Source organism: Pelodiscus sinensis, chromosome 19, assembly GCF_052426305.1.
Source record: "Pelodiscus sinensis isolate ZL-2025 chromosome 19, ASM5242630v1, whole genome shotgun sequence".
NCBI classification, from domain to species: Eukaryota; Metazoa; Chordata; order Testudines; family Trionychidae; genus Pelodiscus; species Pelodiscus sinensis.
This window is the reverse complement of record NC_143070.1, coordinates 7,826,650-7,843,596: the sequence shown is the minus strand read 5'-3', so window position 1 is coordinate 7,843,596 and position 16,947 is coordinate 7,826,650. Positions and strand designations below refer to the sequence as shown.

The following is a 16,947-nucleotide window of genomic DNA, read 5'->3' as shown; positions in this document are numbered from 1 at the left end:
CTCCTGCAGCCCCCCGATTGTCCCTCCCCTGGATGGCAGCCTACGGCAAGTGCAGCTGGTCTGATGGCCGAGTGCTGTGATGTGCCCAGTGTGGGCATTCAGGGCACTCCAAGCCAGGACTGCTTTGCTGTCCCTCACTGAGTTAGACAAGCAAGCAGGGAATCCCTGAGAACTGTCTGTCCGGGGTGGTGGTCGGATCCGTTTAAGCACAGCCCTCGGCTAGTCTGAGACAGCAGCTCCACGCTCTAAGTCCTAACCTGATGCCCTGCCGGCACTGCTTCCGGCCAGCCTTAACCCCGGTTCAGGGTCCACTCAATGTGGACATGCTAGTTCGAATTAGCAAAACGCTAATTCAAACTAGTTTTTAGGTCTAGATGCACTAGTTCGAATTAGCTTAGTTCGAATTAACTAATTCGAATTAAGTTAGTTCGAATTAGTGCTGTAGTGTAGACATACCCTAGATGAGTTGATGCATCCCAGAAGATCTCTGTGTAACCCAGGGGCATGTGTACCCCTGTGTGACGGGGCGAGGCAGCCCCGCACTGAACCTACAGGGCCCAGCCAGGGTTACCTGGCTGTAGAGGCTCCTCCCCCACAGCCCTACCGAGCACGCCCGGGCTGCAGTGGGGCTATAAAAGCCTGGGGAAGGACTCAGTTGAGAGAGACAGCCAGAGGAGAAGGACCGGGGCAGGGAGGTCCCACTCAGCTGTTGCCGGGGACACCAGGAGAGGCCGAAAGGGACGCGGAGGCGAGTTGGGGTAATCCCGGGACTACCTACCGAGGGGACGCCGGCACGGAGCTCGCAGCCAGCTGGGCAGGTACAGGGGAAGGCACCCCCGGGGACTGGGTAGGAAGTGGCCCAGGGCAGGAGCGGGAGTCGCCTCTCCCGCCCAGAGAACCTCGGTGCGTTTCGGCCGGACTGCCCCGCCGAGGGAGTGACCTGTTACCCGGTCGCTCACAGGGCCCTGGGCTGGGACCTGGTGGAGTAGGGTGGGCCCGGGTCCTCCTACCCGGGGGTGTGCCCTGCTATAACCCTGAACTACATTGTGGACTCAGGCCAGAGGGCCTTGGCCATGCTTAAAGGGCCAGCTATAGATGGTGTTGGGGACTCAGGCGGGAAGGGCCCGCCACACCCTGGCTGAGAACCAGCTGGAGGGCAGGCAACTCTTTGTGTGCGGGGGGGGGGGGGGTAAGGCCAGTGGGTGGGTGACTCCTTGCCGGAGGTGGGGGGAGAGGCAGGGCTGCTGGCTGGAGGTCTGTTGGCGAGTGAGGCTCCCCTCTGTGGCCGAGGCCTGGGGAGAGAGGTTTGGTGGGAGGGGACTACTTACCTGCCTCCTAATTGGCTCTGGGTTCGAATTCTCTCTGTTCCCCAGTGCCTGCCCCATAGCTCATCCTCCCCAACAGTATGGAGAGCCCTGCCCCTAGTTGGTCACTCTCTTCCAGGTGCTTGTATTGTCCAGGACAAGTTGGGTGGTACAATACACACATTTCTGGGGATCATAGACTCCTAGGATTGGAAGAGACCTCAGGAATCATCGAGTCCAGGCCCCTGACCAAAGCAGGATCAACCCCCACTCAATCAACCCAGCCAGGGCTTTGTCAAGCTGAGACTTAAAAACCTCTAGAGATGGAGACTCCACCCCCTCCCTAGGGAACCCATTCCAGTGCTTCACCACCCTCCTAGTGAAATAGTTTTTCCTAATATCCAACCTAGACCTCCCCCACTGAAACTTGAGACCATTGCTCCTTGTTCTGCCATCACTAGCTACTGTGAATAGCCTCTCTCCATCCTCTTTGGAACCCCCCTTCAGGAAGTTGAAGGCTGCTCTCAAATCCCCCCTCACTCTTCGCTTCTGCAGACTAAATAAGCCTGAATCCCTGAGCTTCCCCTCGTAGGTCATGTGCTCCAGCCCCTTCATTATTTTCATTGCCCTCTGCTGGACCCTCTCCAATGCATCCACATCCTTTCTGGACAAACCAGCTCTTCAGAGACAAAAGGCAAACCGATCCCTCAGCCAGGTGTCCACATAATAAAATGGATTACCATTCTGGGGGGCCGGAACTGGATGCAATACTCCAGACGTGGCCTCACCAGTGCCAAAAAAAGGAGATCTTATTTTGCGCAAAAGGGCCAGTGTAGACAGCACAGTAGTGTTTTCCGCAAAAAAGCCCCGATCGCAAAAATGGCGATTGGGGCCTTTTTGCGGAAAAGCGCGTCTAGATTGGCCACGGACACTTTTCCGCAAAAACTGCTTTTCCGGAAAAGCACCCTGCCAATGTAGACGCGCTTTTCCGAAAATGCTTTTAACGGAAAACTTTTCCATTAAAAGCATTTTTGGAAAATCATGGCAGTGTAGACGTAACCTAGATGTAGTGTAAGAGCCCAGCAAGCAGTGGAAGTACTGTTAATGCTGTGACCTGGCAAATTCTCTGGTTCTGCACCAGTCAGATCCAAGGGTGGCAAACTAGAGAGGTTTAACCTGTACAATCAACTTTTATTTACTAATATTAATAAAATCACTGCTACGATGATGTATTGCAAAAACTGAAGTGACAAAATGGCATCCATCTGGACAGGACTAATGGAGGGAAATGAAGGAGTGCTCAGAACCAAAGCAGGAGTGAAATAAGTTTTAAACACAAGCCATTACAAAGGGAGAAAGGACAGGGACTGTAGGGGTACTTCTACACAGCAGGGCTAAAGTCGAATTAAGCTACGCAACTTCAGCTTCGCCAATTGCGTAGCTTAAGTCGAAATAGCTAACTTGGCTTTAGGCACTGTGCACACAGGGGCTGTGTCTACACTGGCCGCTTATTCCGGAAAATCAGCCGCTTTTCCGGAATAACTTGCCAGCTGTCTACACTGGCCCCTTGAATTTCCAGAAAAGCACTGACGATCTAATGTAAAACCGTCAGTGTTTTTCCGGAAAAACAACTATTCTTGCACAAGAGGCCAGTGTAGACAACATAAATTTCTTGCGCAAGAAAGCCCTATAGTTAAAATGGCCATTGGAGCTTTCTTGGGCGAGAGCGTCTACACTGGGGCGGTGTCTAGACTGGCAAGTTTTTCCGCAAAATCATCTGCTTTTGCGGAAAAACTTGCCAGCTGTCTACACTGGCCGCTTGAATTTCCGCAAGAAAACTGAGGATCTCATGTAAGATTGTCAGTGTTCTTGCGGAAATACTATGCAGCTCCCATTCGGGCAAAAGCCCTCTTGCGCAAATCATTTTCGCAAGAGGGCTAGTGTAGACAGCACAGTACTGTTTTGCGCAAAAACGCCCCGATGGCTAAAATGGCGATCGGGGCTTTTTTGCACAAAAGCGCGTCTAGATTGGCACGGACGCTTTTCCGCAAAAGCACTTTGTGCGGAAAAGCGTCCGTGCCAATCTAGACGCTCTTTTCCGCAAATGCTTTTAACGGAAAAACTTTTTCCGTTAAAAGCATTTGCGGAAAATCATGCCAGTCTAGACGTAGCCTGGCATGGCTGCTCTTGCGCAAAAGCACATGCCAGTGTGGACGCTCTCTTGCACAACTACTTTAACGCAAGAACTCCGGCGCTGAAGAGTTTTTTGTGCAAGATCGTGCCAGTGCAGACATAGCCTTGCCGTGTAGACGTACCCCTGGCTCAAGCTGCCTACCTGGGCTTTAGCCAGGCTGTGTAGACGTGCCCGGGAGTGGGCAGGGGCTACTGACACCGAACCATTCAGACAGGGGGCGCTGCGGGGCACCCTCCTGCCTGGACCCCAGCCCCGCAGCCTGGCTTGCATCTCCCCCCAGTGTCACACCCCGGGGGCAGCCTGGTCGCGTCCCGCTCCCCCCTCCGCTTTCGGTGCCGGCCCCGCAAGGGGGCGGGCGGCGGCTTCAGCCGCTCCCACTGCTCAGCCGCCGGGGGCTGGACTTCCCGGGTCAGCCCCAGGCTGCGGCTGCCTCTGGGGGGGGGAGCCGGGGAGGGCTGATCGGCGGCTGCAGAGCCCGCCCCAATCACCGCCCCGGAGCCGCAGGTGAGCAGCGAGCCCCGGGCAGCGCTGCTCCGGGGGGGCGAGTCCTAGCGCGGCTGCACCGGCGTGCAGGAGCCGAGCCAGCCCCGGGAGAGCCAGGGCTCGAGTCTCCCAGCCCGAGGGGGAAGGGGCAGGAGGGAGCCACCCGTGGGGGGTTCCGGCTCCCAGCCCCCCTGCCTGCAGCCCCTGGGCCGTGACTGTGCAGGGTGCATGGGAAAGCGGTGAGCCCCCCCCCCCCCTGCACACCCCTGGCTCCTTTTGCCAGTCGGTTCTCCTGCTTCAAGAATAGGGGGAGAAGGGGGGTGTTTAGACTGGCAGATAATCCCCCCGCCCTCGGGCAGACCCTCCCTCGCTGCAGAGCATGCAGGAAACAGCCCCCAACAGGCTGCCTGGGTGGGAGAAAAATCCTTCCGGGGAGAAACAGGGAGGCGCTCAGCCTGGTCTGTTTTTGGCTAAAAAAAAATTTACTGGATTGAAGGGGGGGGGGGGGGGTGACCTGCTGACCCGGCCTGTGTCCTCCGGGGCAAACCCGGTGGGGAGCAAGAAAGGCTCTTTGTGCAGGCTGCAGCCAGACGGTGACGGTTCCGTGCTCTTTCCATGTGTAGGTTCTGGAGCGTCTGAAGGCCCAAGTGTGACAGGCGCATATTGGGCAGGCCGAGCCCTGGGTGAGTGTTTTGGTTGCCAGAGCAGGAGTGGGCAGCTAACAGTCCGGTATCTCTGCCCCTTCCGAGGCTTGGAGAGCTCTGGGTGCTGCCAGGCTGATGTAGGGGATGCAGCCGGCTTGAGATCCCCACCCCCCATCTCTGTGCTTGGTTCTGCCCTGTACAATCTGGGTCTCCCCAAGTCCCATGTCCCTGGACCAGTTGTCCGTGGAAATGCTTCTGGGGAGTCGCTGGCCAAGCATTTCACTGACGGGGAGGGCGGATTGTTTCTCTCGTGGCCAAAGGCCTAAAATGAGCTGGGCTGTGTCTAGACTGGCCACTTTTTCCGGAAAAGCAGTCGCGTTTCTGGAAAAACTTGCCAGCTGTCTATACTGGCCGCTTGAATTTCCGCAAAAGCACTGACGATCTCATGTAAGATTGTCAGTGCTTTGGCAGAAATACTATGCTGCTCCCGTTCGGGCAAAAGTCTTTTTCCGAAAAACTTTTGCGCAAAAGGGCCAGTGTAGAGAGCAGAGATTTGTTTTCCGCAAAAAAGCCCCGATTGCGAAAATGGCGATTGGGGCTTTTTTGCGGAAAAGCGCGTCTAGATTGGCCACGGATGCTTTTCTGCAAAAAGTGCTTTTGCGGAAAAGCGTCCTGCCAATCTAGACGCGCTTTTCCGAAAATGCTTTTAACGGAAAACTTTTCCGTTAAAAGCATTTCCGGAAAATCATGCCAGTGTAGACATAGCCCTGGTGTCTGGAAGCTGAAGGCAGATAAATGTGATTAGAAGGAGGCATTAAGATGAATCGTGAAAGTGATTAAGCACAGGAAGAAATGATCAAGATGTGGAGAATCCACCACTTTGGTCTCTTCAGATCCTCGCTGGATAACTTCTAGATCATATGTTTTGGACAAAGATGTCTTTGGGGTTGATGCAGGTTAACTGGGTTATAGTGGATGGTCTCAGAAGGAACGTCTACATAGCAACATTATTTCGGAATAGCTTAGTCCACGTCTACGCAGCAGGCAGTTATTTTGAAATAATGTCAAAATACTGTCAAGCTGGAGGACTTCTGACTCTGACTCCTGTAATCCTCATTGTCTAAGGCAGGGGTGGGCAATAATTTTTGGCTGGGGGCCACTTCAAAAATTTTTGAAGTGGCCCCGGGTCGCCCTGGAAGTGGCAGGGCCAGGATGCTTCTCGGATACCCCACCCGCAGGCCATGATTGATGTGGGGGTGGGTGAGCCCTTTTATCCCCCCTTCCCACTAGGCACTCATGCCCCTGGCAGGGTGGGAAGAGGGCTGGCACGCTTCCCCACCTCCAGGCCAAACAAAACCTCCTCCCGCCCTGCAAGGAGCACGTCACACTTTGAAGTGCCGCACACGTCTCGCAGGGCCAGGGCAGGGCGAAGGAAGTTTTGTGCAGCTTCCCCGCCCCCAGGCCCTGATTGGCCTGGGGGCGGGAGGAGTGCGTGAAGCCTCCTCCCACCCTACCCCCGCCCTGCGAGGAGTGCATGGCGCTTCAACGCGCTGTGTGGTCTTGCCAGGGCGGGAGGAAATTTCACGCTCCCCTGCCTCCAGGCCCTAATTGGCCTGGGGGCGGGGGAGCAAAAGGGCCCACCCCTGGTCTAAGGAGTAAGGGAAGTCGGAGGAAGAGAGCTCTGTTTCGAAATAATTGCTGTGTAGACACTCCCTATTTCGAAATAAGCTACCCCAGTGGTCTCCAGCCTTTTTAAGCATGAGATCACTTCTAGAATGTAAGTGCAATCCAGGATCCACCTCTAACCCAACACTCCAGCCCCACCTCCCTCCTGCCCCTTCTCCAAAGGCACCGCCCTTGCTCACTCCATCCTCCTCCCTCCGCCACCCTTACTCACTTTTATCAGGCTGGGGGCAGAGGGCTGGGGATGCAGTCTCTGATCTAGAGCTAAAAGCTGTGGAGTGTGGGAGGGGTTCTGAGCTGAGCCTGGGGCAGGGAGTTGAGGTGCAGGAGGGGGTTCAGGGCGCAGGTTCTGAGAGGGAGTTTGGGTGCAGGGGGACTCCGGGCTTTGGAGTGCAGGAGGGGGTTCAGGACTTGGGCTGGGGTTTGGAATGCAGGCTCCAGCTGGGCACCGCTTACCACAGGTGGCTTCTGGTGGTGGTGCAGTGGGGCCAAGGCCCTGCTGGCCCTGCACCACTCCCAAAAGCAGCCAGCAAACTCCCTCCATCCCTGCCCCCCTCTGCTCTGTGGAGATGGGATACAGGGTGGAGGGAGGGACACCCTCACATCAGCACTCCTGCCCCTTCCTCTTCTTCCCGTGCCCTGCACAGCAAGAGGCTCCCAGGGCTGGAGGGCAGCTCCAAGGCAGAGGGCAGGAGCAGCATGGCAGTGCTGAGAGGGGCAGCTGAAGTGCCGGCACTTGACAGCCTCTTGGCCAAACCTGTCAGGATCCCCTGTCAAAGGCTCCAGGATCTACCAGTAGATCCCGATCTACTGGCAGGCGACCACAGAGCTACACAACTGACATAGCTCACTGCATAGCTGATTTCAAGTTAAGTGCACCCTGGCAGACAGAAAGTCAGGCTAGAAGAGTCAGGGATCCCTTCATGTTAAACTATGCTGACATAGGGGGAGGGCTAGCTCAGTGGTTTGAGCATTGGCCTGCTAAACCCAGGGTTGTGAGTTCAATCCTTGCAGAGGCTATTTAGAAATTTGGGGCAAAAATTTGTCAGGGATGGTCCTTGGTCCTGCTGTGAAGGCAGGGGACTGGACTCCTGATCTTTCAAGGTCCCTTCCAGTTTTAGGAGATAGGCAATCTCCATGAATTTTATTTAATTTAACCTTGGGATCTCGTTCCATAAACAGCCAAGTGTTTAATGTCAAACTTCCCTGTGGGCCCCTTGATTTCACTTCATCCCTGTGGCGGAGAGGATTGAAGAAAGCTCTCTGTGGGTTTCGTTCTGGTCAGAGGTCTGGGCTGTAAATAAAGGGACGAAGGCCAGGATCTTTCAGTACAGGCGCATGATTTAGACACCTACATCCGAACTCCAGCTACTGATTTAGCATTGCCCTAGGATGACAGAGAAAGTCTGGGGGAATCAGGGTCTGACTAAATCCCTTCCGAACCCTCCCCAGGCACGCGTCTTGCCCTGACCAGCGGCAGAACCACAGACACTTTTTGCTCCAGGTCATCCGGTCCCTGGAGAGACAAGGAAAGGAAATGGCTGTGGCAGAGCCGGTGACCTTCGAGGAGGTAGCTGTGTATTTCTCTGAAGAGGAATGGGCGCTGCTGGACCCGGGTCAGAGAGCCCTCTACAGGGACGTGATGCGGGAGAATTATGAGACCGTGGCCTCACTGGGTAAGGATTCCTGTCCTCTCTGGTATCAGGAGCTGGGGGCAGGAGCCTTAAAAGTACCTGGAGGCTACGTCTAGATTGCATCTTTTTCGTAAAAGGGATGCAAATTAGACACATTGCAATTGCTAATGAAGCAGGGATTTAAATCTCCCCCGCTTCATTAGCATAAACATGGCTGCTGCTTTTTTTGGCTCGGAGCTTTGCCGGAGAAAAGCGCCAGTCTAGACGTGGATCTTTCGGAAAATAAAGCCTTTTCCGAAAGATCCCTTATCCCTCTTAAAATAAGGTTATTTCCGTCCTCGGAGCAGGTTGTAATCTCAGGGCTGGACCGGTGTCCCACGACTCAGCTGTGCCTACCTGTCCAGATTCTCACAGAAGCTTGATTTGCACTTTGCCCGTGATCTGTCTCAGGCTGTTGTCTTAGCAGGAGGCACCAAAGTGTTCTTCATTCTCCTACCAGCCTGCTGGGGCCAGTTTCTCCTACGGCTTCTTTCTCCCACCAGTAGCTTGAGTTCTCTGAAAGAGGCTGTTGCTCCTGGGGGCTGGGGTTGGTTTCAGTGACATTAGGGTTTCTCTACATGGCTATGTCTATACTGCACAGTTGTTTCTGAATAAGCTATTCTGGAATAGTGATTCTGAAATAGCTTATTCTGAAATAGCACGTCTACACTGCAGGGAAACCTCAAAATTAGTCTGAGGCAGGCTCCTCTGGTGTAGACACGTTAGAGCCCCAGGAGGAATAACTTAGAATAGCCCTAGGCTATTTTGAAATAGCAGCAGTGGAACGTCTACACATGCCTTATTTCGAAATAGCTATTTCGGAATCGAGTGTTATTTTTCGTAGAATTAAGTTTACAGAAGTCGGAATAATGGCTGTATAGGTGCTCTCTGAGGGTATGTCTACACTAGCCCCCTAGTTCGAACTAAAGAGGCTAATGAGGGCGACCAAAATTGCAAATGAAGCGTGGGATTTAAATATCCTGCACTTCATTAGCATGTTCCCGGGCGGTCACCATTTTGGAAATTGACTAGCCTGGAAGAACTGCCCATGTCTACATGCGGCAGTGCAACGGGAGTTCAAAGTAAAGCCCTCGCTCAAATTAGCGGTTATTCCTCCTGGAATGAGGTTTAACAGCTAATTCGAATTAAGGACTTTACTTCAACTCCCATTTCACTTCCATGTGTAGATGCGGGCAGTTCTTCCAGGCTGAAGGAGCAAGGGAAGGAGACATGGCAGCAAATGGTGGGGATGGGGAGTGTGAGATTTAAAGGTGCCATGATTTTTTTTTTTGGGGGGGGGGTGCTTGTTTGCTCAAAATTTGGACATCCCCCCTTTTTATGAATGCAGAATTTTGTTTAAAAATGAATTACAATATCATTAAAATAAAAATTATCCAACGAAATTGTTTCTATCAAATTTACCCAATTCACATTTAATATGAAAATAGCCTTCAGTTTGCACATGTGACGCCTTTTTTCTATTTTTCTCCAAGGGGGGGGGCGGGGCTGAATAAATTGCCAAATAATTTAATAGCTTTTACATGTAAAATTACCTTTTTTATCTTATGGATTCATGTATTATGTAATATTAAATATGATGCTTTTCGTATTATTTAATGTAAAATACAAAATAAGCCTTGAAAAATTGTTGGCATCCGCCACACGCTTCTGAAAACATGTATGTGCTATTGGCCACAAAAAGATTGGGGACCACTGGCTTAGGAGGTCAGACAAGATGTTCATAATACTCCCTACTAGCCTTTACACCGAAATAGCTACCTTATGTCTACACAAGCTGCCCATTATTTTGAAATATTTTTTTAAATAACGGGCCCACTATTTCGCCAGCCCGGTAAACCTCATTGCACAAGGAGTAAGGGATAGCTCGAAATAGTGCTTTATTTTGAAATTGGGTGCTGTGTGGATGCGCCAAATTTCAAAATAAGCTATTTCGCACTAAGTAGTGCAAATTGCATATCTTATTTCAAGTTTAGGATGCCATGTAGATGCACCGTAAGAATGTATGTTTGCAGATCTGTATGTTAGGTGGAAAATCATTCGTGTCTTTGGACTCAAGGCACAATTCATCAAACCACCACGAATCACAAGGTATGCCTTGTGAAACCAGGTTTACCTGCACCGGTCAACAAAGGCTTCCTTGTCAACTGCGGCACGTCTAGACTGCCCTGATCTGCCAACAAACAGCTGATCATCAGCTGGTCGGCAGAGTGTGGCAGCCATTTAAATTTAAATGAAGCTGCAATTATTTAAATCGTGGCTTCATTTCCTTAAGCCGGGTAGCCTAATCTACATGCCTCTGACGACAGAGGCATGTAGTCTAGACATACCCTCAGAGAGCTACTAAGTGCGATCCCATGGGAAGCAAATCTAAGGCTATGTCTCCACTAGAGGGTTTTGCTGGCAGAGAGTATGCTAATGAAGCGCTGATTAGCATTTGTCGCACTATCATTAGCGTATTCTCTGCCCGAGGTTTTTTGCGCAAGAGGTTTTTGCGCAAAAACAAGCAGTGTAGGTGGATCCGTTTTGTGCAAGATCCGTATACCTACTTTTGTGAGGCATAAGGATCTTGCACAAAAGGGTTTTGGGGGTTTTTTTGTGCAAAACGGATCCGTCTACACTGCTTGTTTTTGTGCAAAAACAACTTGCGCAAAAAGCATTGGGCAGAGAATATGCTAATGACAGCACGACAAATGCTAATGAGTGCTTCATTAGCATACTCTCTGTCAGCAAAGCCCTCTAGTGTAGACGTAGCCTACAAGAAACAGGGCTTCAGGAGAGCTGGCACTTTCTCACAGAGACAGTATTTGGGGCACAGCAGCAAACTGTCCCAAGGTGAAGGAAAGGTCGGAAGAATAATGAGGCCAATATGGCTTTAGCTGGCACTTGGTCTCTGAAGGTCCCTGCGGCCCTACGTGTGCAAGGTGTTTAGCTGTAGTGGGAGGGGAATAGGTGTCCCTGGGTGTTTGGTGCTTGTTGCAGGCTGAGGCACAGGGAGAGTCAGCCAGCCCAGTGCCTGCAGGGGTAGAGAATGGATGACTGGCCAGTGATTGGCATGAGGATAGGGCCTTAGGGCGAGTCCATTCTGATGCCATGGGGGGAGGATCTTTGTTCTCTGCCCTGGAGGCGAGGATGTGATGCCCTTCTTCCCGGGGCTAGAGTTGTTTTCCTCTGTTTGTTTCCTGACAATGCATTTTAGGGCTCAAGAGGCCGTGGTCAGTGCCAAGCCCTGCACAGAGACACAATGAGACAGCCCGCAGCCCAACAAGGTCCCAAGGTCCCAATGGGAAGGAGCGATAGGCACGTGCCGTGGGAGGGAGTGTAATTGGCAGTGATGGAAGTTTTATGGTCCCCGTGTCTAGAAAGCAGCAGCATCTGCTCAGCTCCTAGGGTACGTCTAGACTACCGGCTTTTGTTGACAGATACTTTCGACAAAGCTTCTGTCGACAAAGCGTCTAGACGACATCCAGTTCTGTCGACAAAGCAAGCCGCTTTGTTAACATGACAGTGTAGACGCAAAGGACAGTGTAGATACGATAACACCTTCTGTTGGCAGAACTTTGTCGACAAAAGGCGTTATTCCTCGTAGAATGAGGTTTACCGCCGTCGACAAAACTGCCGCGTTCAGTTGACGTTATGTAGAACTCGGCGGTAGTGTAGACGCAGGTATAGTTTTGTCGACAGAAGCCCACTTTTGTCAACAAAACCCTGTAGTCTAGATACACCCCTAGAGAACTACATGTTGGTAATTCGCTAGGCAGAGGGGTCTGGACCAGCCTATCAGGGGCTGATCAAAGGTGCATCTACACAGCAAGGCTTAACTTGAAATAAGTGATGCAAAACTGAGCTACGTCAATTGCGTGGCTTATTTCAAAACTGGGAGCATCTACATGGCACTTATTTTGAAATAAAGCGCTCTTCCCCCGACTTCCCTTACTCCTCGTACAATGAGGGCTACGGGAGTTGGCGTGAGAAGTCCTCCAGCGTGACTGTATTTTGACACTATTTCGGAAGAACTGCCTGTTGTGTAGACGCGGACTAAGTTATTCCGAAATAATGTCGCTGAGTAGACGTACCGTGTGTGACAGCCCAGTTCCTGTAGTGTGGGGATGGGGAGAGGCAGGAGCCTTTCTGGGCTGGTTATTTAGCTCCTGGGGCTCAACGCAGTAATTGCACTGAGCTGGCTGCACAAGATCAACACTTATTTCCTTGTCGTCCCCCTCCCCACAGGGTTTCCAGTTTCCAAACCCAGTGTCACCTCCTGGTTGGAACGAGGGGGGAAGCTCCAGGAATGGGAGATCCTGAGAGTTCCCAGCACAGGTGAGGAATCAGCTACACTGCTTTGAAAACCAGTGATTGTATCTTCATGGCAAGACGTCACTTAGGCATGTCGGACCCTTCAGCCCTTGCTTCGGTCTCTGTTTGAATGCTAGGTCCCCTCCTCTCTCTCTGCTGGGGCAGGGGTTGTAGGTGCGCAGGGTTCCACTCCGATTTCAGTCTCCCCTGCAGTGCCCTGGATTTGTTCTGCCCTTCGCTGTTCCCCTTTCTCCCCCACATAGGGACTGACTGGATTCTGTCTGTCGTAGCAGGTGATGGGATGGTGAATGAAAACAAGGAGGAGAATCAGGTACATCCTGAGCAATCGGAGCCACACAGAACAACGTCAGGACGATCCGAAGGGGCGGTTTCTCAGACTCCTGTGCAGCGAGATGCATGCGAGAGTCAGTGCAGGCCAGTGAGGGAGCAGGAAGACCAGCAGGGGCAGAGACAGTGTAAATCCTCCCTCAAGAAAACACTGGTACAGGAAAGCAAAAACCCAGTTCAGCAGAAAGTCCTCGCTGGGAAGACACCCTCCACGTGCGGTGACTGTGGGAAAAGTTTCCGGTGCAGATCACAACTTACCACACACCAGAGAACCCACACAGGGGAGAGACCCTACACGTGTCTGGACTGCGGGAAAGGATTCAAACAACGCTCAGCCCTAATTACACACCAGACAGTCCACGAACGAAAGAAGATCTATAACTGCTCTGACTGTGGGAAAAGCTTCACTCGGAGCTCAACCCTCATTCAGCATCGAAGAATCCACATAGGTGAGAAACCTTATGAATGCAGGGAATGTGGGAGAAACTTCCGGGTAAGCTCATCTCTTCTGTCACATCAGCGAACCCACACAGGGGAGAAACCTTATAAATGCCCTACTTGTGGGAAAAGCTTCATTCAGAGCTCAAACCTTCTGTCACATCAGAGAACCCACACAGGAGAGAGACCCTACCAGTGCACTGAGTGTGGGAAAAGCTTCAGCCAAAGTTCATCCCTCGTTAAGCATCAGAGAATTCACACAGGAGAGAAACCCTATAACTGCTTGGACTGTGGGAAAAGCTTTGGTTACAGTGAGGAACTGAATTATCATCAAAGAACCCACACAGGGGAGAGACCCTACAAATGCAATGAGTGTGGGAAAAGCTTTAGTTACCTCTCAAACCTTCGTTCGCATCAAGCAACCCACACAGGAGAGAAACCATATAACTGCTCTGACTGTGGGAAAAGCTTCACTCGCAGAACTACACTTACCTCTCACCAGAGGATCCACACAGGGGAGAAACCCTATGAATGCTCAGACTGTGGAAAAACCTTCCGTGCAAGCTCCTCCCTTTCCGAACATCAGAAAATCCATAGAGGAGAAAGATCCTACAAATGTCTTCACTGTGGGAAAAGTTTCTATAACAACTCATCCCTTTCTCTTCATCAGAGATCCCACACAGATGAGAGACCTTACACGTGCAATGAGTGTGGGAAAAGTTTTAGAGGCAGCTCGCACCTTCTGTCACACAAAAGACTCCACAGTGGTGAGAAACCCTACAAGTGCACTGACTGTGGGAAGAACTTCCGACACAGCTCAACTCTTAGTACACATAAGAAAATCCACAGAGGGCATAAACCGTAGAAATGTCCTGGCTAGGTCTGGGCGAAGTGCAAGACACCTTTTCCAATTCCCATGAATTCCAAAGGGTCAGGCCAGGCTGGAGTAGCCATATAACTAAGATGTGAAATATTTATTAAAACAGAAAATGAAATTGTCTTCCTGGGACAGAGCCATGCAGAGCAAGAGACTGAGATAAGAGTCGTACATGGTGACTGCATTTGATTGTGATTTTTTTCGAGAAATGGTGAACATCCTCCATCTCCTACTACTTTTACTTCTGATGTTATCAATTATTTTTGGTTCAAGATACAAAGATTTGGAGATCCAGCCAAAAGTATTTGGTGATCCGGATTTGGCACATGGTCCATCTATTGACTACCCCAACCTAGAACTATCTTCATCTTATAGAATGTGACTTCTGGTTTATACCTGATAGTGGTTTAGACCTGGATGCTCCAAGGGACTGTGACACTGAGAATTGAAATGCTTAACTTTTAGGCACCTAGAAAAATCACAGGTTCCCCAAAGCCTGAGTTAGCAGCCTATGCTCTCTCTATATAAGGAATTGGGGGAGAAAGGTATGTAGACTGTGATTCACAAATGCCAATGGTACATGCCAATGAGAATGGTGTGATCTCAGCCCCATTGCTTACTAATACCATCATATCTGAGCTAATCCTCTCTGTTTGGTACTGTTGCATTGTCCCCTGGGATCATTCTTGTACCCCTAGATTTTGTATGTTTCATTGCAACCATTTCTAGCTAGGAACGTGTTTAAACAATGCTGAGTTTTGAGCTATAGTGATTATGTACATTTGAATTTACCTTCAGAATAATGCTTAGCTTCACAAAGTTATCTTCTTAATACAGAAGTAAAAGAAGTCATTGTTTCATTAGCTTTTGTTAAAATTACATGATTTTCAATTTGTCCTATCCAATTTCTCATTTTGTCCAAATATGTTTTAGTTGAAAAGATTTAATATCAAATTAAGTAGTTTCTTTTAATCTAGTTAGTCTCTGAGTTCATACTTGGTCATCTGATACTATTTCTCTGTCTTATTGAATTGTGTTAATAATGCTTAACTACCAGTGAAGTTTAATTAAATTAATATCATTAAATGTAATGTCTATAGATTTTAGTTTTATACTCAGTCGTATAACACTATATAGTTAACCAAAGTTTTGGGGGGGAGGGTTTGTTGTTTGTTTTTTTTTTTTTAAGAATTTCAAGTTTAGTTGAGAGGTTATTTTAACAATTGCTACATTTTATCAGCCATTTCTTTGACCTGTCTTTAAGGCAAATATCATTCACATTATCCTTATTGATTCAGTTACTTTATCCTTTTCTGATTTTTGCTTTCTTTAATAAATATTTCTTTATTTAAAGTCAATTTCAGTTGTTTATTTTGGGATGTCCCTTAGGGTACATTTAGGCAGTGGTGCTGTTTCGTGATAGTTCCAGTATCCCGAAATAGCATTTTCCATGTCTTAAAAGCGCACCCATGATTTCAAAATAGCTTACAAAATAATGGGCACACTATTCCAACGTCCTTGTAAACCTCGTTCCAAGAGGATTAAAGGACATTTTGGAATAGTGCTCTATTTAGAAATTAACTCGAAATAAGCTTCTCAATTTGCATATATCAAATTGCGAAGCTTATTTCAAAAGAAGGGTGCAGTATAGACATACCCTTAAGCTATGTATACACTGCAGGCTTCTTGCACAAGAACTGTTTTGCACAAGAGTTCTTGTGCAAAAAGTCTTCCACAAGAGCGCGTCCACACGGCCATGTGCTTTTGCGCAAGAGCATCCATGGCAGTGTAGATGCTCTCTTGCGCAAGAAAGCTCTGATGGCCATTTTAGCCATAGGGGTTTCTTGCAGAAAAAAATCATGTTTCCTGTCTACACTGCCTCCTTGTGGAAGAGCTCTTGTGCAAGAGGGCTTATTCCTCGTGGGGAGAGGAATAACTCTTCCAGAAGAAGCCCTGTTTTCTGACGCTGTACTGTAAATTTACTTGCGCAAGAACGTGCGTGCAGTGTAGACACCCAGCAAGTTTTTGCACAAGATAAGCAAATGCTTATCGGATAGTCGATAGGTTAGTTGACTAGTTGCTTCTCCCCTCCCCCTTGCTGACTCTATCACAAAGAGGCAGCAAGTGGGGGGAGGAAGAAGAGGGGCGTTTCAAAGCGACAACATCACATAGAGCCCAGGGCCAGTCCCAGGGGACTCCACACGGTGCTGCCACTTTGAAATGCCACGTGGAGCCTGACGCCGGGCTCCCTGCGGTGTGGAGCCTCAGGTCAGCAGCTGACCCCGGGCTCCATGCGGCGCTGCTGCTTTTAAACGCCGCAGGGAGCACGGGGCCCGCAGGGGACTGCTTGATTCCCCCACTGGCCCTGTGCTCCCTCTGGGGCTTTCGCCTTTGAAATGTATCAGCAGCCCTGGGGATGTTGCTACATTTGAAAGGCAGAGACGCCCCTTATCAACTCATTGAATAGTCTCAGCTTGACAAAGCCCTGGCTGGGATGATTGAGTTGGGGTTGGTCCTGCCTTGGGCAGGGGGCTGGACTTGACGACCTTCTGAGGTCTCTGCCGGCTCTGTGATTCTATGAGCCAGTTAACCAAAAATTGACATCCTTGCCCCAGGCTCTGCCCCGGCTCCCTCCTGCCCCTTTGCCCCCCCCCCCCCCTTGGATGGGGAGACTCGGGCCTGGCTGGGTGGCTCTCCCGAGGATGGATCGGCTCCTGTACGTGGTGTTGGGGAGCAGCAGCACTAGGGCTCGCCCCCTCACCCCCAAGCAGCGCTGGGGGGTGGAGGGGCCGAGCGGGGGGAGCAGAGTCGCTTCCCGGCTCAGCCCTTTGCCCGGGGCTCGCCCCTCACCTGCTGCCTGCGGCTCCGGGACTAGGGCGGGCAGGGAGCCGGGCCGGTTCCGTGGGGAGCAGCTGATCAGCCGGTTCCTGGAGCTACAGCAGCGTCTGACCTGGGAAGTCCAACCCTGGCGGCGGGAGGAGAGGGGCAG

General features: G+C 50.7%; 1 protein-coding gene across 10 annotated transcripts; it reads left to right on the top strand.

The window, feature by feature from the left end:
* Positions 1-3,872: 3,872 nt before the first annotated feature.
* On the top strand, positions 3,873-15,142 carry LOC102459563 (uncharacterized). 10 transcript variants are annotated; one of them, XM_075913961.2, is made up of 5 exons: positions 3,887-4,002; positions 4,605-4,664; positions 7,813-7,984; positions 12,230-12,319; positions 12,559-15,142. In XM_075913961.2, exons 3-5 carry the CDS (start codon positions 7,846-7,848, stop codon positions 13,944-13,946), a joined length of 1,617 nt encoding a protein of 538 aa, XP_075770076.2. In that variant the 5' UTR covers positions 3,887-4,002; positions 4,605-4,664; positions 7,813-7,845; the 3' UTR covers positions 13,947-15,142. The 10 variants fall into 10 exon arrangements, with proteins under 10 accessions (XP_075770066.2, XP_075770076.2, XP_075770072.2 ...); XM_075913957.2 differs by having other exon boundaries at positions 7,761-7,984; XM_075913958.2 differs by lacking the exon at positions 3,887-4,002 and adding an exon at positions 4,009-4,220 and having other exon boundaries at positions 7,761-7,984.
* The last annotated feature ends 1,805 nt before the right edge of the window (positions 15,143-16,947 follow it).